Source organism: Aulonocara sp. 'chitande type north' Nkhata Bay, linkage group LG9, assembly GCF_057382095.1.
Source record: "Aulonocara sp. 'chitande type north' Nkhata Bay isolate Kocher_YH1m ecotype deep benthic linkage group LG9, A_spYH_male_GT1.1, whole genome shotgun sequence".
In the NCBI taxonomy this organism is placed as follows: domain Eukaryota; kingdom Metazoa; phylum Chordata; class Actinopteri; order Cichliformes; family Cichlidae; genus Aulonocara; species Aulonocara sp. 'chitande type north' Nkhata Bay.
The window spans coordinates 32,934,938-32,957,396 of NC_141352.1; the positions used below are offsets into that span (position 1 = coordinate 32,934,938).

Genomic DNA, 22,459 nt, shown 5'->3' on the forward strand with positions numbered 1-22,459 from the left:
TGTAACCCATTTATTTCAACAAAGTAACTGTATTCTAATTACCACCTTTTTAAACTGTAACGGAATACAGTTACTCATATTTTGTATTTTAAATACGTAACGGCGGTACATGTATTCCGTTACTCCCCAACACTGGACATGTTGTACAGAGCACTTTGAGTAATCTGGGAGAGTAGAAAAGTGCTACATAACAATCACTCCATTCACTGTCTCCACAGAGTTTTGTCATCTTACTTTTGCAATATTATGTTCCGGCACATGTTGTTATTACATGGCTGCAACTGGCCCGTGGCTACACACCACTTACACATACCACAAAGAATGACGGCCCTTTGCTGGCCCAGATCAGGTTTGCCAGAGGTAATCCATACATAGGCCAGCACAGGACCACCAGTGTGTCTGCAACTGGCCTTGTGCTGGCCCATGTGTGGGCCACCTCTGGCAAACCAGGTCTGGGCCACCAGAGGACCATCATTCTCTGCGGTATGTTGGCTATGTGTAAGCACATTGTGTGGGCCAGATCTGGGCCATACCAATTTTGCTATCTGGGACCGCATTTTCTTGTTAGTAACAGTAACGCTGTTGTAACGATAGAAATAGTAATTAGTTAGATTACGTTTTTACTGAAAAAAGTGTTAGTAACGCTGTTACTTGTAACGCCGTTATTCCCATCACTGGTAAAGACAAAGTCACAGAAGCTTCCAGTTTTGTTTGACAGTGTGTCGAACAAACCTGATGACACCAACTCACAGAAAGCTTCAAGTCAACCAAACACATCCAATCTCTGAGGGTTTTTTTCCAAGGCTGGAAGAAAACTAATGCCAAAATGAATTTTTGAGAAGCTGAAACAGTTTCATGTCTGTAATCATAAGGTAGAAATAGTATTTTCTGAAACACATTTTTTTCCTCCCCGGAGTGAGCTGTGAGCAATAAAGTCTCCACATCTTCTTGTTTTCTCATTTCCTTTATCTTCCAGACTTTCCAAAGATTGAAGTTGGGACCTTTTACAAGAACTATATTAGTTTATTCTGGTGTAAACTTCCTCAATGATCTGTATTTCTACAGCCACATATTCCAGCTCAGCATCTTTAGCTAAATCTTTGTGTGTTCTACTTTGTTAAATGAGTGCTGCACAGCCACCAGCAGAAGCATGAAGCCTATCGTGTCACAGTGACGTGTACCTATGAATAACAGGATCAAGTTTCATATTCAGCCATATTTCCTGCATAAATCAACTTTAATTAGCTTAGGTTATATACCCATTCAAATTTGATTTGAACCTGTTTCAATGATAACATACAATATTACTTACAACTTGTGATGGCAACAGATTAACACAGGTGAAACGGCCCCTGGCTAGATCTGGAATAATAATATACACAAAACAACCACTAGACGGCTTCAGAACAGAAAATGCCTAATTCCATCACAAGGCTTTTTGCTGTGATTTTCCTTTGAGCACACAAACACATCTGTCTTCACTTTCTCTGTTTTTGATGCAGCACTTTTTAAAATCATATGAATGAAACAGCTTCTAAAAAAAAAAAAATATCCATCCTCAAATTCCAGCAGATTCTTCACCAGGACACTTTGTGATAGTTTTCATATTTCATACAAACTAAAGTGATACACAACATATGCAGTGCGATACACACATATTTCATGTGTTTGATAACCAAGCTGGTACCAACATCCTGCACCATGTTCTTGTTCAACATTGGAAAAACACAAGACTACTTTCAAATCAGGATTGAAGCCTTTGCTGTTTATTAGATAAGCCATATCCATTATGATCCCTCAAAACAATGATATTCTGGTTATAACTGCATTTAAAATTATTGAGCCAATATTTTCAGCTTATACAAAACATTTTCAAATTATGAGATTCCAACAATGAGTGAAACAGTAAGAGCATGTGGAGACTTTGGAAAAACCCCATTAAGAAAGAGAAATCAAACATTTGGATTCATTTTAATGAAAATGCAGAGGAGCTGGTTGTGAACTGAGCTTCAGAAAAACACAACTAACCAAAAACCAAGGCAGAAAAAAAACATATGGATCCTGGAATAATAGTATCTTACATCTTTAAATGACTGAAGAGGAAGAAATTTACAAGAAATCATTTAGAACAGTTTAAAACATCAACTGAATCCATGAATCTGAAAACATGTTTCTGAGTGAAAGAGACAGACATGTACAGACTGAACTATCTGTTCAACAGTCAGTGTTTCTCTAACAGGAGGACACTCTTTACACTCAACTCAGCACAGACACACTGAGGCACCCATAAAGACTTTTAATCCAGGATAAAGAGGTTCAGTGAATGTGGTGTTGAAGGTGTGGAGATGGATCAGAGTGTCAGAGGAGACTCTGTAGAAGGACAGAGTGCCAGCAGGAAAGTCCACGTACACTGCAATTCTGTTAGAGACGGAGGAGGAGGAGGTGGTGGTGGATACGAATTTGGTATCGTGACAAACATAAATAGGACCATCGTTAGTGCAGTACAACCTCCAGGAATGATCATTCTCTCCAAACAAACAGTCATTGCTGACTCCTTTCCTTTTTATTCTTCTGTAACTCACTGTCATCCAAACCTCTCCTTTCCACTCGACCTCCCAGTAACCGCGATCAGTCAGACCATCTCTACACAGCAGCTGATGAACATCAAATCTGTGTGGGTGATCAGGATACGACTGAACCTCCATCACACATGTCACCTTCCTGTTGTTGTCAGACAGTTTGAGGTTTCTGTGTACTGTGTTTGTGTCAATTGTGGGTTGACAGGAATCTGGTGGAGAGAACAAACACAATCCAGCTGCAGTTATTGATCCATCATCTGTTCACTGATTGACACTTTGATGCCTCCTGACATCAGAGATGTGAATGAGTGATGTGACAGTTTGAAGATGGTTGAATGTGTGCTGCTTTGTTTTCATGAATCACATTAAAAACACACTTACACTTCCTCAGACCTGGTCTCAACCACTGGACTCCAGCAGGCTCCACCCTGAAAGGAGGAGGGGAGTCAGACCAGCACAGTCTCTTTCAGCATGCACACATGGACATTACATGGCTTTCATACACATACTGTTAGACACTGATAAAAGAACAGTTCAACATTTTCACAAATGCACTTCAGTCCATAGGTGGATCAAACTGCTGATGATTTGGACTGATCCTGGACCTGTCAGCACATCACTGTATTGAAAGAAATATGACTGATTCAAACAGTGACCTTCATTATTGTTTAGCTGGAAAGGACACCTCCCTGTCTTTGGTGTCTTTATTGAGATTGTACATGTAAAACAAAATCATGGGTGAGCTCGCTTCAAGTCCTCCAAGTACTATTAATAGTAGACAGCAGGCATAAACACCAAACTGGAGAAATATATACAAAACAAGAAAAGGCACACATTGGGAATCTGTAATTTACTGTTTAATATGTAACTGTACTGAATGCTTGTTGTTTTGACGCAGGGTGATTATTTAAAAAAAAAATGCATTTGTCTTCAACCAAACTGTGCTACAATCAGTTTTTCTTGTTGCAATGGTTTATAGTAGAGGTATAAATATTACTTTTATTTTTAATCGCACAAAAGGACACAAGTGTGATGATGAAATACACACTACATCCAGGACAAGTTCTGCTAACAGAACTTTAGCTCTGTTAGACTCAAAAAAAACTTTTCTACCTGTTCATTTTTTTTAATATTAGAATCACTATGAAGTAGTGCTGTCAGCGTTAATCTCATTAAAATGACAGTAATGCCATAACCGTATTAACGCAGCAAATCTCTGTTAGCGAGTTAATGAAGATCGCCCGTGCTTGGGGCTGCACGGCGCTGGCGCGTTAATGAGCCAACAGAGTTAATGCGGTTATGGCGTTAACGTCATTTTAATGAGATTAAATGGCCTGCATTTGTATAGCGCTTTTCTAGTCCATAGGACCCCAAAGCGCTTTACACTACATTCAGTCATTCACCCATTCACACACACATTCACACACTGGTGATGGTAAGCTACACTGTAGCCACAGCTGCCCTGGGGCGCACTGACAGAGGCGAGGCTGCCGGACACAGGCGCGACCGGGCCCTCTGACCACCACCAGATTAACGCAAACAGCACTAAGCGCTAAGTAGCTGACCGCATTTCAGTAAGTTGCCAGTACTTTAAATTCAAAAAGCAGATCAACCCAGTTTATTTAAGTTGTCTTAACTTAGGAAAAATATAGTAAGCTGGAAATTTTGCTTCTCAGCGCAGAAGGACAAAATGATATGGTTTGACAATGACATGTCACTTTCTTCCTGTCAGTCCACATGTTCATGGCACTTAGGTTTTTTTTTTTCCCAGAATATGTTGAGCAAACCTGGGTTCAGCTGGAGAAGCTTCAGCTCAAGGGATTATTGTTGCAATTCTTTACACTGATTTGGTGAGTAAATGTTTACACTCATTCAAATTGTTTTTGTGCCTTCTCTAAGTTTAGCACCAGGTTTATCAACTTGCTAGTTAGCAAGTGTTAGCCTAGCGTTGCAGCTGCCCCTCGGCCCATGTTACTTAAAAATTAACACCACAGCTTTAAAAACCTTATACACAAATATCTCTCAGTGAAATTTTCTGTTGATTGTTTGAAAAAGAAAAGTCAGCAGCTACTAGATAAAAGCCCAGACTAAGCGTTTTTGGAAAGTGCAGCCATTAGGAGCAGGGCTTGTTTTCAATCCATATGAATTTTTACAACATAAACTCTAACCCCTGTATTTATTTTAATGCTTTGTTCCTCTGCTTGCTTCTTACTGTCTTTGGGGCTTGGACCATCACTCCCCAGATTACATCAAACTCCTGCAAGTCTAGAAAAGGAACTGTTGGACAGAAAGACATCAGCTGAGTAGTATGTATTTTGGATTTCCAATATATTTGTAACTATCAGTGACATTTATATTAATCAGGATGAACTTTAAATATACTTTAGCTCAACCTGTTTTTCTTATTGTTTCATTTGTGTTTTGGTTTGGGGAAGTTGTTTCTTTATTGATCTTTTCCTGTCTGTTGTTATTAGACTTGAGATATGACTGCTCTCTGCTGTTGCTGATGACTCCAGCTAATTCTTCAAGACATGCTGTGTAAGCAAATACAAACAATGACAGTTTGATCTTCATTTCTTTAAAGATCGTATCCCACAAACTTAGTTTAGAGGATCCACACTGTCTGCACTATAGATAGTGAAGTTTTTGAGCAGTGAAATTTGTTTTGTTCTCAAATGACTCTGTAGATCATCAGAATGAAAAGTTATTGGGCATGTTGCATAGCCCTTTTAAAAATATCCTTTCATGACATTATTGTGTGTCGTGGTTGGGGCCTCTCAAGCGGGACATTGCATGTCCCTCTCTGTGATCACCATGAAGCTGTCGGGCTTGGACAGCCATTAGATAGTGGAGCCGCCAGCTCTCACTGGAGTAAATCACAGCTGAGTGGAGTGGCAGAAATAAGAATCACCACTTCTAAATCTTTAGCCATGGTCCTCAGTAGGGATGGGTACCAGTATCCGGTGCCATGATGGCACCGGTTCTGACATAAACGGTAGTAACCAGACCGAAAAGCAACGCACATTTCGGTGCTTTATTTCGGTGCTTTTTTTCCCTGAGATGTCATACACTTTGAATTCTAGCCAATCGTTTTACGTTTCTGAGGATAGTAGGCGGGTCCAGGTACGTACGTTCTTTTAGAGCAGAGCTACAGATTAAAAATGCCCAAGGCGAAGCGGTCAAAAGTCTGGCTGTACTTCACAGCAAAATATGCAAACTCGGCAGCCTGCAACAAGTGCTTTAAGGTGATACTATGATACTGTCAAAGGAAGTAACACCTCAAATCCGATGAAACAGCTGGCGACGCATAGTGTTTTTTTTTTTTAAAAGCCGAGAAATGCGCCGTATTTGATAGCTTGCTGCAAGAGCCGTGCACATCTACTGCGGGTGTGGTGCCTGTTATCGGACCCGGAGTTAGCAACAATCCCCCAAAAACCTGAAGAGTAGAGTCCTGGCCCCTAGCCCTGCCAGTGTAGCAGAAATGATGACGGATGATGATGGCAGCAGCAGCCGTTCTTCTCTGGGCGAGTAGCTTAATGTTGTTCGTGTATAATTTACGTTGAGTAGGCTAACCACGTTATTACATTAATGCATGTAAGGTGAACTAGCAAACATCATCATAGCTACATGCGGCTGTCTTCTTGTTTGATGGCAGATACTCCCTTCACCCTGGCCAAAGAGGCTAAAATGACCAAAGAAAAAGTAGAAAACAGTTAAACATGAGAGGTTTTTGGACAAAGTTTGTGTTTTTTCCATTGTTTAAGCACTGCTTCCAGCCAAGAGTCATACCATATATGCCCCATAGCTGCGGAAAAGGCTAACATTGTTATCTTTTTACAAAAAAACAGCTGAACATGAGAGGTTTGTGGACAAAGTTTGTGTTCTCCATTCTTTAAGCACCGGTTTGAGCACCGTTTAAGCACCGGCACCGTTTCAAAAGTACCGGTTTGGCACCGGTATCAGATAAAACCTAAACGATACCCATCCCTAGTCCTCAGACAGAAAATGGTGGAAAGCCCACTCTGAATCAGGGATGAGTTGCTGCCCCATGTTGAGGAGGGTTTTGTTCACAAGTTAGCAAAGAGGGAAACGATAGATAGACAGAAGGCTGCAGCGGCCGCTGTTCCAGTCTGTCATGGTGAAGAGTTATTCAAGAAGGGCTCAGAGTAGGGCTGGGCGATATCGCCTAAAATTCATATCTCGATATTCTTTAGCTGGATGGCGATAAACGATATATATCTCGATATTTTTTTTAAAGCCATAAAGTATGAACAAAAAGAAAGTTCTTAGTCAAAGCTGTGTCCCAAATCTCACACAGGCACTTTTATTAACATACATGTTTATGTACATGAAAAATTACTCAGAAATAAATTATCAGCATTTATATGACTTTTTTGCTTGCAGGCCGTTAGGAGAGTTGAGGAATGCCCCAGACATCACAGATCTCTCTCATTTCTGCTGTCAAACCTGCATTTGAAAAGTTTACTAAAGGGCTGGGCCCCCATTTGGGGCCTCATAACATATACATATAGGGCCTTGGGAGTGGGCATGCTATAGGGCGTCCAGAGGATGGTCTTTGTACTCCACCCCACCTTTGGCGCTGGTGCCCACCTCCTAACATATTGAGGGTTTTCGGTAGGGGCCGCGCTGACACCTTCTGCTTTCTGGCAGCCACCTGCTGGTGGCTGATTTACTTAGCCATCGGTGTGTTTGTGGTACTTAGTGTCCGGTGCTCCTCAGCTCTTTTGGTGGCATGGTTGCCCCTCCAATGGTCCTTCTTGGGCTCTCGTGCTCTGGGGGGCCTCTGGATGTCAGGGAACTGGATCTGCTGCATGCCTGCTTCATACCCTGAAACAGGCATGCAGGGCAGGGCTATGGCTCCCCACACTCTCTAGTAGATTGTTACATTGAGAAACCTTTTGAATACAAGTGCGCTCATGCACACAGGTGTACACATGGATGTTCACAGACACAAACTATCTACCTTGGCTGCTACCTCAAAGCATATTGTGCACTGTCAGTCTTGTGTGCTGCACACTAACATTCGATATTTATTATTTACAGTTACTTAGACTTATTGAGGTTGTTGGTGTGGTATTCCTACCCCTACTGTGGTATTCTCTTTTTACTTGTTTTCTTTTTTTCCACTTTCAACAGGATATCCACTGGATTTCTTGTCTTTTCTCATTGTCCATCTTTACCTCTGTTTTTCTTTCTCTCCCTTTCTTTCTCCCTCTCCTATCCCTCAGTCATGTATGTCCAGTTTGTAATGAAATTTAATTTAATTTAATTTAATTTATAATAAAGACCAATCAAGTGGACCAATATGGCAAACCATAATGATCCACTTGAAAAAATAGCATCCTTTTGGCCATCAGACAATAATTCTGATTGCTAAATTACCAAACGGTACAGCCAAAAAAAAAAAACAAAAAAAAAAAACTTGCTTTGAAGAAACCTCTGGCAGATCCAAAAAAAGGGTTGCCACAACCAGTTAGGGTGAGGAGAGGAAGATGGATGAAAAGAAACACATTGGAAGAAACCAAGAGCTTAATAACACCTCATGATTAGCTGCAGAGAGTGAAAAGAGGTGAAAGAAGAAGAAACACTTGGTGTAATAGATATAGGTTTCCTCTGTGTGTGTGTGTTAATGTAACATCTGCATGAAACAAACACAGATTAAAGAATTAAATTATTTAAAGTTTACAGCTCTTCCTCCTCTATCAGACATTATTCCCCTACCTGAGAGTGTCCAGTCTCCAGCGTGGATCTTTCAGTCCAGCCGATAGCAGCTCCACTCCTGAGCCTCCTGGATGGTTGTAGCTCAGGTCCAGCTCTCTCAGATGGGAGGGGTTTGAGCTCAGAGCTGAGGCCAGCGACCTACAGCCTTCCTCTGTGATCAGACAGCCTGATAGACTGTAGACAGGCAAAAAAAAAATCCATCTGTGAATACTGCATACAAGGATTGTTTTATTGTTTTTCTTATTTCCAAATTCAGGGACATCCATTTGACCTAATAGAACTATTGTTTCAAGTTTAATTACCTAAATCTCTTCTTGGGAACACTAAGAACCACAAGTAACCTTGCACTCTAAAAGTGAATATGTTATTATGCTTTCTTTATGGTCTGATCATTCAGGATTTTGTGAGAAAATTGTTTTAATTAAACTCTGAATTTAAAAGGAAACCACTTAATAGAAGATATTATAGGAGAATATGATCTCTCTTTCATTGCCTCTGTCTCTGTAATCTCACCACAGTAATTTGGAGCAATTGAAAACTTCTGTGGGAGCATTTAGAAAATAATGACTACAGTCAAAGTCAACTTCAAAGTAACAAATGCTCAAACCATTTTTTCAACATCACTCTGAGAGAAAATGTTTTCATTTTAGCACTATTGGTCAGATGAAAGAAAGAACCAGCCACAACTCTGCTGTCCTTGGCACCATTGTAATGTATTACTGGTCCCAAGCCTGGATATATAAAGAGGTTTTTCATCAAAAAGGTCATCTGGTGCAAAATTATTGCCAAAGCATTCAGATGATCAAGTTTTTTGATCAGGTTTTCCCCAGAGACCTCAATTAAGTCAATGTTGCAGTTTCAAATTTGTTGTTGTGTCACCTGCGCCGGCCCCGGAAATACTATAGTCACTGGAGATAGATAACCAGATACAGATAACCAATAACCAGAGGGTTTTTTTTATTTATTACATTTTTTTCTACTTGGAGGTTGTGTCACAGAACAGGGAAAATTGAATTGGTGGTTTATAAGAAGTTTCTGTTTTAGGCTACACTTCCTACTTTTCCAGGAATATTTTCAGGACAGTAATGTACCTAGTAGTGTTGAAAGAGGCAGATGAATAACAAAACATTTGACACTGAGCAGTACAGCAGCAGTGACACAACTGGAGAAACAGAGACTATAGTGGTAGTGATATACTAAGAATTTAATTTGAAACTGTGCTCTCAAAAGCAGATATAGATCACAGTATAATATGAGTCACTATGTAAAAGTTTGAAATTAATTGAGCTGAAAGGTTTAAGCTACACAAAACAACACTTTACTCTTCTTGATGCATTCTCAATCATACAGGAAAGTAAATCTCCAAAAGTTGATTCTGTTCATCTGGACGTAGCGTTTTGTGGGAGAAACATTTCGTCACTCATCCAAGTGGCATTTTATTGATTTATTTAGTTTATTTAGGTTTCCAAAGTTATTTTTGTATTATTTATTTATTTATTTATTTATTTATTTAATTTAAGGAAGTCAAAAAGGATAGATGAGGAGATGTGGAAAATTCTCATCATGTATTCATCCAGAAACTATTTCACCAGGGTGTAAGGGTTAACACAAATAAATCAAACCCCTAAATAAAAGGTTTGAAGTACATTTGCTGCAATCCTGTATGAAACAATTTGTAACAATGAAAATAAATTGATATGTTATGAATCCAAAATATCTGAAATCTCTCAACAGACTGGCGCTAAAAAGCATGTTATACACACAGGTTCATACTCAATTTTTTTAATGTTATGAAAAAGAATAAATGAATTAGTAAATCAGAGGCTAACATAAATATGAATAACAGCTAAATTTTGAATTCGACAATGTTGTTGTTTGATCAATACTATAATCCAGATCATAAACCTAAATTAATGAAAAAAGCTTTAATCCTCACCTGAGAGTTTTCAGTGAACAGCTTGGATTCTTTAATCCAGCAGACAGAAGCTTTACTCCTGAGTCCTGCAGGTCATTGTTACTCAGGTCTAGTTCTCCCAAACTAGAAGACAGGGAGCTGAGAACTGAACGCAGAGCTTCACAGCTTCTGTCTGTGAGGTTACAGCCAAACAATCTGCAAACCAATTTAATTTGTGATGAAATTAAATAACTTATTTTTAACTTACCACCAGAAAAAAAATGTCTGACTCTGCTTCATAAATAACAATACAACTCGTAGATCAAGCATAAAAAAAATAGAATTAGGTTTGAAAAAGCACAGTTACACCTCTGTATCCGTTAAGCAAGTAGAGAGCTAGTACTTTTACTGATTATAGATCAATAACCACTGACACAGGCATACTTTCTAAATTAGAATACCAGTGATTGCTGTTGCCTGATACAGTTCAAAATAATTATTAATTATCACATACTGAACCCCCGATGAAACCACCATTCATCATCTGTTGGAAACAAGGTGCTTTAGCTCACTGCAGGGATTTTTATCATTTTCTTTTCATTTATATTAGTTTTTGAAGAGTTAAAGAAAAGCTCTGGGTCCACTTTGATAAGGGTTAATTCCACAAATATTTCAGAAATCCTAAGACTTCCAGATGCAATAGACCATAGTTGCATAAACATTTCAACAATAAACGTGTATATAGATGCATACATACAGAGCTTTGTTGGAGGCTTTGACCACTGGCAGCATTCTCTGAAGAGCCTCCTCTGAAGCAGAGTATTTCTTCAGGTCAAACACATCCAGATCTTTTTCTGATGACAGTAAGATGAAGACCAGAGCTGACCACTGAGCAGGAGACAGTTTTTCTGTGGAAAGTCTTCCTGATCTCAACGACTGTTGGATCTCTTCCACTAGAGAATGATCATTCAGTTCATTCAAACAGTGGAACAGATTGATGCTTTTCTCGGCAGACAGATTCTCACTGAGCTTCTTCTTGATGTACTGAACTGTTTCCTGTTTGTTACTTCGTGTCTCTGTCAGAAGGCCTCGTAGGAGAGTCTGATTGGTCTGCAGTGAAAGACCCAGGAGGAAGCGGAGGAACAAGTCCAGGTGTCCATTTGGACTCTGCAAGGTCTTGTCCACAGCACTCTGGTAGAAGTGTCTCCCTGCAGATTCTTCTCTTCTTTCACACATCTGGGATGTAATTACTTGTTCTACCAGCAGATTGACTCCAGAGTTGATGACGGTCAGATGGACATGAAGAGCAGCCAGAAACTCCTGAACACTCAGATGGATGAAGCAGAACACCTTGTTCTGGTAAAGTCCTCTCTCCTCTTTAAAGATTTGTGTGAACACTCCTGAGTACACCGAGGCTGCTCTGATATCGATGCCACACTCTATCAGGTCTGATTCATAGAAGATCATGTTTCCTTTCTGCAAGTGATCAAAAGCCAGTTTTCCCAGAGACACAATCATCTTCCTGCTCTCTGGACTCCAGTGTGGATCTGTCTCAGCTCCTCCTTCATACTTGACCTTCTTCACTTTGGCCTGAACCACCAGGAAGTGGATGTACATCTCAGTCAGGGTCTTGGGCAGCTGCCCTCCCTCTCTGGTTTTCAGCACATCCTCCAGAACTGTAGCAGTGATCCAGCAGAAGACTGGAATGTGGCACATGATGTGAAGGCTTCGTGAGGTCTTAATGTGGGAGATGATGGTGCTGATCTGCTTCTTATCTGTGAATCTCTTCCTGAAGTACTCCACCTTCTGTGGGTCAGTGAACCCTCTGACCTCTGTTACCCTGCCAAGACATTTATGAGGGATCTGATTGGCTGCTGCAGGTCGTGTGGTTATCCAGAGACGAGCAGAGGGAAGCAGTTTCCCCCTGATGAGGTTTATCAGCAGCACATCCACTGAGGAGGACTTTCTAGGGTCAGTTAGGATTGTAGTTTTTTGGAAGTCCAGAGGAAGTCGACACTCATCCAGACCATCAAAGATGAACACAACCTGGAAGTCTTCAAAGCTGTAGATTCCTGCTTCTTTGGTTTCAGTAAAGAAGTGATGAACAAGTTCCACCAAGCTGAACTTTTTCTCTTTCAGCACATTCAGCTCTCTGAAAGTGAATGGAAATATGAACTGGATGTGCTGGTTGGCTTTGTCTTCAGCCCAGTCGAGGGTGTATTTCTGTGTTAAGACAGTTTTCCCTATGCCAGCCACTCCCTTTGTCAGCACTGTTCTGATTGGTTTATGTCTTTCACGTGAGTCTTTAAAGATGTCTTCTTGTCTGATTATTGCTTCTAGACTGTCTGGTTTACTGGATGTTGTTTCAATCTGTCTGACCTCATGTTCATCGCTGACATCTACAGTCCGTCCCTCTGTGATGTAGAGCTCTGTGTAGATCTGATTCAGAAGGGTTTGGTCTCCTGCTTTAGCGATCCCCTCAAACACACACTGAAACTTCTTCTTCATGTTAGATTTAAATTCATGTTGATGCCACTGGAAGTTCCGAGTGCAGGTTCCTTAAGGACCCAACACACACACACACACACACACACACAAATCAAGGATTTATCAAGTGTACATATTTTGAATGTATTTTTGTGTTACTTGAAATATTGTTGAATGTTTTAGCACTTTTTTTCAGAATGTTTTTTTATTTAGAGAATAATTCTCACCTCTCAGCAAACACTCAGCGAACTTATTCTGCTTCATTCTCTTCAGGAAGTCCACTGTAATCATCACAAATGCTTCTCTGCTGCTCGTACTCTGTTCTTCATCCACACTCTGTAATACAGCCTCATCCTCACATTGACTCTTAAAACATTGTAGGTCATCTGGACTCAGACCTGTCTGGATCTTCTTCAGCTCGTTCTTCACAAAAGAGATTATTTTGTCCTCCAGCATCTGGAACAGAATATTTTATGAAATACCCCAAAACCTTTCTCACACAGGAGAAAAACAAAGAACATAGAAGGAGGTGTGTTTCTGGAAATCTGTTTAATTAGGCTCAATATACACAATCCCTCAATGAAATTCAAACCCTGGTTATCTAAAAGAAGTGGGAAAAGGTAAAATCCACATTTTGTCAGAATATTTTCCATATATCTATCCCTTTATATTGTTGTTAAAGATAAATGTTGTGTAAACATGTCAAGTTAACAAGTTATGTCTCATGTTCTTCATAAGAACATGTCTCTCACACACACAACTATAAGGATTCTCTATCTGCAGCTAAATCTGGATATTATGGAACATTTATCAGATCTGGTGAAACGAACAGTAGAGCTCTTTTCTCAACTATAATAGTATCTTTCAGCCACCTGAAATTTTCCACCTCAGTTTTATTGCGCTGCGCAGTGTAATACCTTCATGCCCTTTTCAGTACTATAATTTTTACGATCCCACAGCATGTGGCAGGTAGTCCATATAGTACATTGTATGTCCATACATTGTTATTCAGAGCTGAGGAGCCTAGATGTTTCTCTTGATAGTGCCCTACACTTTGAAATACTTATCAGTATTATTACTTGGTGATCATATTTCCAGCTACATAATATTAGTTATCATTTCTCATTGATAACACTACTGCTATTCTTGCTCTAGGTAATATTCCATATGGATTATTATAATTTTATCCTTTCTAGATTATGTGAGTACAAGAAAACAATTATTAGAATATGATGTGTTAAATTTGTTTAGATCAGAGGAATAAGGAAGGATTTGTCTGTGTGTTTCAGTTTGGCTTAGCTGTAGGCTTGTGAGTGTGTGTAATTGTTTAGAGGGAAAGGAATTTATTGACACTGGGGGTCTGCTGTCATAAAAGGAGACAGGAAGCTACAGTTGGGGATTGCGGATGCTGATGCTTGTACCTTTAATAAAAACTCATAATTGTTATAAACTTAGAAGTAGGTTTGCAGGAGACTCTCCACCTTAAATGTAAATGTAAGACAACAAGAGGCCAATGGTCCAGTGGATGCAGAGTGGGAGTCTCAGTGTTTGTAATATGTTAACTCTGTTTTCTATGTTGTGTAGAGGAATGTGGTGTAGCTTAGGTGAGGAGATTACTTTTATGACCGACAGGAAGTCACGTACACAGAGACACACACAGTGTTTTGACTGTTACGACGCACCCACACCTACATGCACACGGTACGCGCACACACAGGCACTCAGGTGCTCGTGCATACACACACAAACACAGAGTTTGCAGTACACCATGGGGGTCTGTGTTTCACAGACAAAGGAGTGAAGATTTGCAGAGGGACACCGGCCTTGCACATCTCCCCTTCTAGAAGATGCATGCTTAAATGAAGATGAATAAAGATGAATAAAGGTTTTGTGAAAATGACTACTGAGTTCCGGTGCTGTCTCTGGATGCTCGAGGAATAAAAAAGAACCAGGGTAAAACTGATTTCTCAACAGTTTCCACACAAATATCTCCATAGACTTCAGCTGGTGCAAAATTCAGCTGCTTGTGTCATTAATAGAACGCATTACTACTGCTCTTCAACCATTTCACTGCCTTCCTGTGAAATATCACATTGATTTTAGATTCTGCTTCTTATTTCAAAGTATCTCCATAAAGTCACACCTCCATATCACATCTTCTGCACAGCTCCACTCCTTCCCGTACTCTGACATCATCCTCCTCTGCTACTGTTATTTTCCCATCTGCTCAAATTACCCTCCAGTATTTTCAGCTGAGTGTGCACTGGAACTTTCTTCCATGCCACTTTCACAACATTGGTTTTCTCCCTATATTTAAAGTAGCTTTAAGACACCTTAGGCCTTAAGACATCTTTTTAAACCTGCCTTTTCTGATTAATGTTATGCAGTATTCACTGCAATACTACCAAATACTATGTAGCATTATGTAGTATGTTCTCTTCTTCTTGAAAGAGTAGCCATACTGTCTGTTATTTAACTGCTTGTAAGGTGTACTCGATTCTTGAAAGGCGCTTCTTAAATAAACTGTTTTGTTGTTGTTGTTTTTTCTAAAATACTAGATGCTAGATATTTGCCGATGTATTTGTAGTGGAGGCAAAAATCTGACCACAGCATTCTGTTCAGCTCGCTCTACCCTCTGAGCCAGAACCCAGCAAGAATATGTCTGTCAACAGAATGTAAAAGTAGTTGTTGCACATGTACACACCATAAATATAGAGTCCAGGTGTGTCTGATGCTTCTGGGAAGACTGACCACTGGGAACCTCTGAGCTTTTCTGGTCCACTCTGTGGAGACATCATAAAGAATCAGAATAATACAACAAAACATTATAACCTAAAATGCAACCTGCTGGTCCTCTGCACTAAAAAGAATATGAAATTTTAAAAAAAAACCCAAAACAACAAAAAACAAAAACAAAAAAATAAACCTCTCACTTAATAATACGTGAATTATGAGGTTATTTTACATGACATGATGTCTTTGTCTGACACAAAAACATCATGTCAGCTCTCTTATCTTATAATTCTCTTGTTATCTGAACATTAACAACATGCAACTCCAATAACTGTGCACATCCAAACCCTGATAACAAAAGCTGAACAGTGATTTCTGGTTTTGTAAAAATCCTGTTAACAAAAAATGACTATTAATAATTATGAACAGCTCAGTATCCTCATAGAATATGCAATAAAATTATGAAATCTTTACCAAATATTATAGAGAACCTCAGCAGTCAAAGACAGCAAGAAGAGTACCATTGATTCCAGTGTTTTTTGTATGTCAGAAATGCAGTGTAGAATGTCGCGGCAGTTTAAGAAATTGGAGGCGTAGTATGTTACTGATGGTAGCCTTTGTTACTTTGGTCCTAGCTCTCTGCAGGTCGTTCCAGAACCCGTGTGGTTCTGGGATTTTTGTTCCCTGTTCTTGTGATTTCACCCCCACATGGTGAGATCTTGCGTGGAGCCCCAGATCGAGGGAGATTATCAGTGGGTTTATATGTCTTCCATTTTCTAATAATTGGTCCCACAGTTGATTGCTTCACACCAAGCTGCTTACCTATAGCAGATTCAGTCTTCCAAACCTGGTGCAGGTCTACAACTTTTTTTTCTGGTGTCCTTGGACAGCACTTTGGTCTTGGCCATCGTGGAGTTTGGAGTGTGACTGACTGCTTGTGTCATGATTCACTGCGTGGCTGGAAGGAAATAGAACCTAAAAGCAGGGACTCAAACGCGGGGAGGGATGAACTCAAAATGGCAGTATTATTGCTGGAAAAAACACACTGGTACTAAACTAAACACAAGGAGCTATAAACAAGAAACTCAAATCAAAAACCCAAGACACGCAGGGGGCTACACTGGGAACACAGGGAGCATGGAGGTGACACACAGCGTGAGGGGACGACGCTACAACAAATGGAGGTGAGCACAGACAATAAATACAGAAGGAGAACAGGGCAACAGGGAACAGCTGGGAGACACGGCTGAGGGCACTTAGACACAAGACAAAATGGGGAGGACACAGAGACGGACTGGAAGGTGAGAGAGAACATGGAGGGGCACGAGAGAGCACAATCACGACAGGATGAGGGAAACACTGAACATAAGGAGTGGACACAAGGCACAAGAACTCACATAACTGTATAAACTTAGACACAGAGGGAGACACAGGGGTCAGCTACACAGAGGGAAATTACTAAACAATCAGGGAACTAAACTGGGACCACAAGAAACTAGACCTTATAGAAATAAACTATAGACTAATAGTGATGTGTTGGTTGCGAACAAAATGGCTCTTAGAGCCGGAGCTTTGACGTGAACGACGCGAGCCGGCTCCTTATTGCGAGCCGTGGGTTTTTTTTTCCTTCTCTCACCCTCTTTCTCACACCTTTTTCCGCTTCACTCCGCATGCAAGCCTTGTGCTTTGCGCTGGGCAGAGGGGGGAGGGGCGGTAGTTCCACACGCAGTAGCACAGGGAGAGAGCAGGAGGGAGAGACAGAGAAAGAGAGCCAGGGACAACAATGTCATATTACAAAGGTATAGTAATCATCCACAACTATTTTCAGTTGCAGATGATAAAGGATTCAGAAAGTTTATTCATGCAGGCCCATATGACAGAGAATGTGCATCTTCTTTATGTTTTCATATTTTAATATATATTTAATTGTGTTGTGGTTTGCAGTGTTTTGTGTTGTTTCACTTTAAATTTGTTTAAAAGGAAAAAGCTGAAAATTTAAATAGTTAAAAGTGGAACTGTGAATAGTTGGTTTTTGTATTATATGAATATTTATTACATTTTATGTGGAGTGAATAAATAAAAGTATATCCAGGATGCTAGGCACAGTGCTGAGCTTTTGTTATCTAGAGGTTACACAAGCCAGGAAGTACCAACGACCTGATTTGGTGTGTGGTGGTAACAGGTAAATAAACATTTTTTTAAATTATTTGAATATATATGAGTGCTTGTGTATAAATACACAAACAATACACACATGCTTTCAATTGTGTAATTTAAGTGATCTAGGTAGCTCTGTTTTGAAGTTCAGTTAACACTAGAAATGTGCTTTGGAGTTTGTGTGTGCTTTGTCTCTAGGAGCCAATGTATATATTTATATATAAAGATATATAAATAAAACCATTTATTTACATTAGTTATTACTTTTGTGCATATTTTTATATTATTGTTAATAATAAACTAATTAAAGCAACAAAACAACCTGAAGAGCCAGTTCGGAGCCGAAAGAGCCGGCTCTTTTTAGTGAGCCGAGAAATCCCATCACTATAGACTAACAAAGAGCACTTAATACATAATTCATAATACAAAGCAACAAAAACACCGGAACTCAAAACGCAAGGTCAGAAAACCCAGGTTTAAGGTTGTGTCTTTTATACTGATAAAGAGTTCAAACAGACCAAATACTTATTTTCCACCATAATTTGCAAATAAATTCTTTAAAAATCAGACCATGTGATTTTCAGGATTTTGTCTCTCATAGTTAAGGTGATGAAAATTACAGGGCTCTCTCAACATTTTCAGTGGGAGAACTTGCACAACTGGTGGCTGACTAAATACTTTTTTTCCCCACTGTATATAATCTCTCTCTCTATCAAACTATCAAACTCTAGATCTCTATCAATTAATAAACTATGGAGCAGCAACTGTCTGTTAATTTCAAAACAGTTATTACTGAGAAATGTATACATCTTCTGCTGGAACTCGTTTAATTTAAAATGACTGATTGTGGGTTTTCAGTTGTTTAAAACCAAAGGCTTGTTTTTAAGAGACAGTTTAAATGAGATTGAGGGAATGACCTGTTTGCAATGCAGTTAATATCCAACAACATCAATCAATTAAGTCAGGTCTCAAAGAGTTCATGTTACTAACAGCTCACCTCTCTGCAGCAGACAACTGCTGGGCTTTAAAATGAATGGAGTCGCTCTTTAATGACACACAGGTGGCATCGGGTTCTTTTCCATGTTTATGTTTTCTCCCACGTTTCCGTCTTTTCCTGGGAATAATTGATTGATTGATCATACTTTATTCATCCCGAAGGAAATAATGATGGAGCAGTGATGTGAGTGCTGAGCTGTGAGTTGGAGAAGAGTTATGGACTGTTAGAGATGGTCATCTCACCTCTGAGCTTTGGTCTGGCTCTCATTTTCCCCAAACAGAGTGGGTTTAGAGGGAGGGACTCCCTCCTCTCTGTCCTCACACTGATCCATGCTGCTGAATTCACGTCCACATCAGCTCACATACACTTTCTACCTTCACCTGCAGAGGAAACACAAATCATTCATGTGCACATCAACTGAAATCCTCCTTTCCATCATGTGTGCTGTCCAAATATCAGGTGTTTCTTTTCTGCTTCATCTCAGTGTCTGCTGAATGCAGTCAGACAGCAGTGTGAGGCAGAGGAAGCCATTAGCTGCTCTACTTCTACTATCAGTCCACTAGATGGAGACAAAGCACACACGAAGCATTCACTGACACACACTGATTCACTGTAAATAAGAAAAATAAGTGAGTCTGTCTCTGTAAGTGTGTTAATGTGGACAGAAAACGAAAGGAGACAGGTGGAGGCAGATTTTCACAACAAGAGGAGGTTTTTTTGTTGTTGTTGTTGTTGTTGTTGTTTTTCTTACTGTGTAGCTTTAACTTCAATTGGAGGAGAAGAGTAAGAGTTTAAGAGTTAGAGCTCTTTCTCCAGTACTTCCTCATCTGTAACCGGAAGGTCGCCGGTTCAAGCCCCGGGCTCTCTGTCCTGGTCGTTGGTGTCCTTGGGAAAAACACTTTACCCTACCGCCTACTGGTGTTGGCCAGAGGGGCCGATGGCGCAATATGGCAGCCTCGCTTCTGTCAGTCTGCCCCAGGGCTGCCCTGGGGCTACAACCGTAGCTTGCCTCCACCAGTGTGTGAATGTGAGAGTGAATGAATAGTGGCATTGAAAAGCGCTATATAAATCCAATCCATTGTTATAATTACCTTCTATTGAAGCAGGTCCACTATTTGTAACAAAGGATTTTTAAACAGACAGAAGCCAACAGATTTAATTTAGTTCTATACTGCATCTAAACATCCACTTGCACTGTAATTATAAAGACCCCCGACCTCCAACCGCTGTTCACACTATAACTGGTTATGGTCAAAAAGATGTGTCCACCTAACTGCAGTTACTGTGGAACAGCGGCCGAGCTCAAACTGCAGTTAGTGTGTCAGTGAGCAGCGGCTCCTCTCCGCCTTCTCCACAGACTGACAGAGGCAGCAATATCACTCTGGTTTCAAATGATTAACAGATCAGTCCTGTGTTTACTGCCATGGAGCTGACACATGCCATACATGAATCCTGAAATCACACGAGTGTACTCACTTTTTTTGCCAACAGTTTAAACATTAATGGCTGTATGCTGAGTTATTTTGAGGGGACAACAAATTTACACCATTATACAAGGTGTACATTGGGTACTTTACATTGTATTAAAGGATCATATGTTCAATGTTGTCCCATGAAAAGATATAACAAAATATTCACAAACATATGAGGGATGTGCTCACTTTTTGACAGACTGTAAATGCAGTTTTTTACTGTCTGTGTACAAACTGATCTTTGAGTCTTGCTTCAGACTGGATTTAACTCTGTGTGTCTGTGAGCCACACCTTTATGTGTTCACTCCAAAAAAATGTTGTCTAACTGCTCAGACTCAGTCAGAGTAAAGTTCACACAGTGATGTGCACTGTTGGGGTTGTTATTCAAGAAAATCATTACTCTATTACACAGAACTTCTTGCTTTTCTTTAAAAAAGTCATGCAGTACAGTAGTACTTGCTCTAGTAAGTAACTACCTGTCATATTCTGTTCCTCAGGCCAAGGGGTCTATGAACCAACTGCTCTTACACATTTTTAGATCTGGGCTCTAAAAATCTGCTCACTGGCTGCCAGCTCTAGTTAAGCAGGATATCTTTGCTCAACTGAGGTTGTTATAGACATGCTAAAGAAACAAATCTTGACTTATTTTTCACTCAGATATACTGTGACATTTAAATGTTAAAAACGTATTTTTATTCGTGGTCTGCAGGAATAACCTTATATGATTCAAAGTTCAAATAAATCCTTTCTATCCTCTGTCTTCTATGGAGAACAAACTTAAATATCAGACTTGTGTTAAATCTGATTTAACCTTTAAGATAGACATGATCTCCTTCTGGATCTCAGAGCTAAGCTTCTGGTCCTGGGATTTAAAACAGCAAAGCAAAACTGTCAATCTTCAAGAGTTATGTGCAGATATTAGATACAGAAGGACTGAGAACACAAAGTGAGCTGCTTATTGAGAGGAACTAGAACACAAGTAGAACACAAAAAGCTCTGTCCTCTGTCCTTTAATATATTCATGAGAAACAAAGCTGCCTCAAGTGATGTGTGGTGTTTTAAGTGAAGGAAACGCTTTTCAGTGGAAGCTTAAACTAGAAAAACTAGTAACTCTATGCAGTAGAGTTTCAATTTGAAGCACACCTGATCTTTGTGAAGCAGTAACAACATGTTATTTAACAGAGCTGAAAACACTATCACAAGCCCAGGAGTTTGTATGATTTACAGTCCAATTCAAATCAAACATCTGATTTATTGTATGTTATGTAAATACAAATGTCTCAATTCACATTCTCCTCTTAAAGTTCCTAAAGACAAATTCTAAAAGGAGGAAACAAAGCAAACTTACAGTTTCTTCAAACACAAATACCAACAACAAGCTCCACTCCACATCCGGACACTAAACACGGAAACACAGGTGAGCTGCTTACTAGAAAGAGGCGGGACTCCACTTAAAACAGGACAAGTAAGGACAAGTATGTGTTTTTCACTGAGCAGATTCAGCTTTTTTTAAATAATGAAGTGACTTTGTGTCTTTCTCCAAATTCCTAATTATCAGTAAAGTTCCCTGAAAAATACCTCAGCGTTAAAATCAACATAGCTTAGTACTGATACAAAAACCTCCTTTTGATCGCTGTCATTCAAAGTGATCCAAACTGTTTCTAAACTCTGGAGAGCAGCCATCTATTGAGACTGTTCACTGTTGTTCCTGAATGCAGCACATGGAGAGACTTTGTAAGTTTCATATGACTTCACTGCAGGCTGATGGCTAGGGATGGGTATCGAAAACCGGTTCTTGTTGAGAACCGGTTCCCACTGTTTCAATTCCTTGGAATTGTTTGCCATTTTTGCAAACGATTTCCTTATCGATTCCAGTCGCCCTGAATGACGTCACCACGTTGCGGAGCGTAATTTACCTGGCAGGAAACACGGCGGCTCAAACGCTAAAAAGTTTGGTTATACTTTACAAGAACGGATGACAACAGGGCAACTTGTAATACTTGCAAAGTAGATACTTCATTTAAGGGAGGAAACACTACGAATATGCAAAAGCATTTGCTCACAAAACACGCGATGACCTTAAATGAATGTCGTGTTTTTAATTCCGATCCGGACTCGTGAATCTCAACCCAGCAGCAGCGGTAACGTTTGCACGTCCTCTCCCTTTAATGCGGCAGGTAAATAATCAACTAACAGTGCATATTATGTTAGCGTGATCTGCCTTATCTGCCATTACTGCCATTACTGTGCGTTTAGGTGACCATGATGAGTGACACAGACAGAGTCTGGCTGGCGCTCGCTGGCAGTTCTCGCTGCAGTCTACCGGTAGCGTCTCCTTTCAGGCCAGGATAGACGAATGTCACCGAGCAGTGTCTAAGTTTGTGGTCAAAGGCTTGCA

The 22,459-nt window shown here is 40.0% G+C and overlaps 1 protein-coding gene across 2 annotated transcripts; it reads right to left on the reverse strand.

Moving 5' to 3' along the window:
• Positions 1–1,744: 1,744 nt before the first annotated feature.
• On the reverse strand, positions 1,745–21,455 carry LOC147322560 (protein NLRC3-like). 2 transcript variants are annotated; one of them, XM_086307040.1, is made up of 10 exons: positions 21,410–21,455; positions 18,832–18,969; positions 18,590–18,706; positions 15,407–15,485; positions 12,930–13,158; positions 10,973–12,773; positions 10,258–10,431; positions 8,322–8,495; positions 2,961–3,007; positions 1,745–2,788 (listed from the first exon to the last, which is right to left on the reverse strand). In XM_086307040.1, the coding sequence occupies exons 2-10, from the start codon at positions 18,918–18,920 to the stop codon at positions 2,262–2,264; spliced, it is 3,237 nt and encodes a 1,078-aa protein (XP_086163166.1). In that variant the 5' UTR covers positions 18,921–18,969; positions 21,410–21,455; the 3' UTR covers positions 1,745–2,261. The 2 variants fall into 2 exon arrangements, with proteins under 2 accessions (XP_086163166.1, XP_086163167.1); XM_086307041.1 differs by lacking the exons at positions 18,590–18,706; positions 18,832–18,969; positions 21,410–21,455 and adding an exon at positions 16,258–16,984.
• Positions 21,456–22,459: the final 1,004 nt, after the last annotated feature.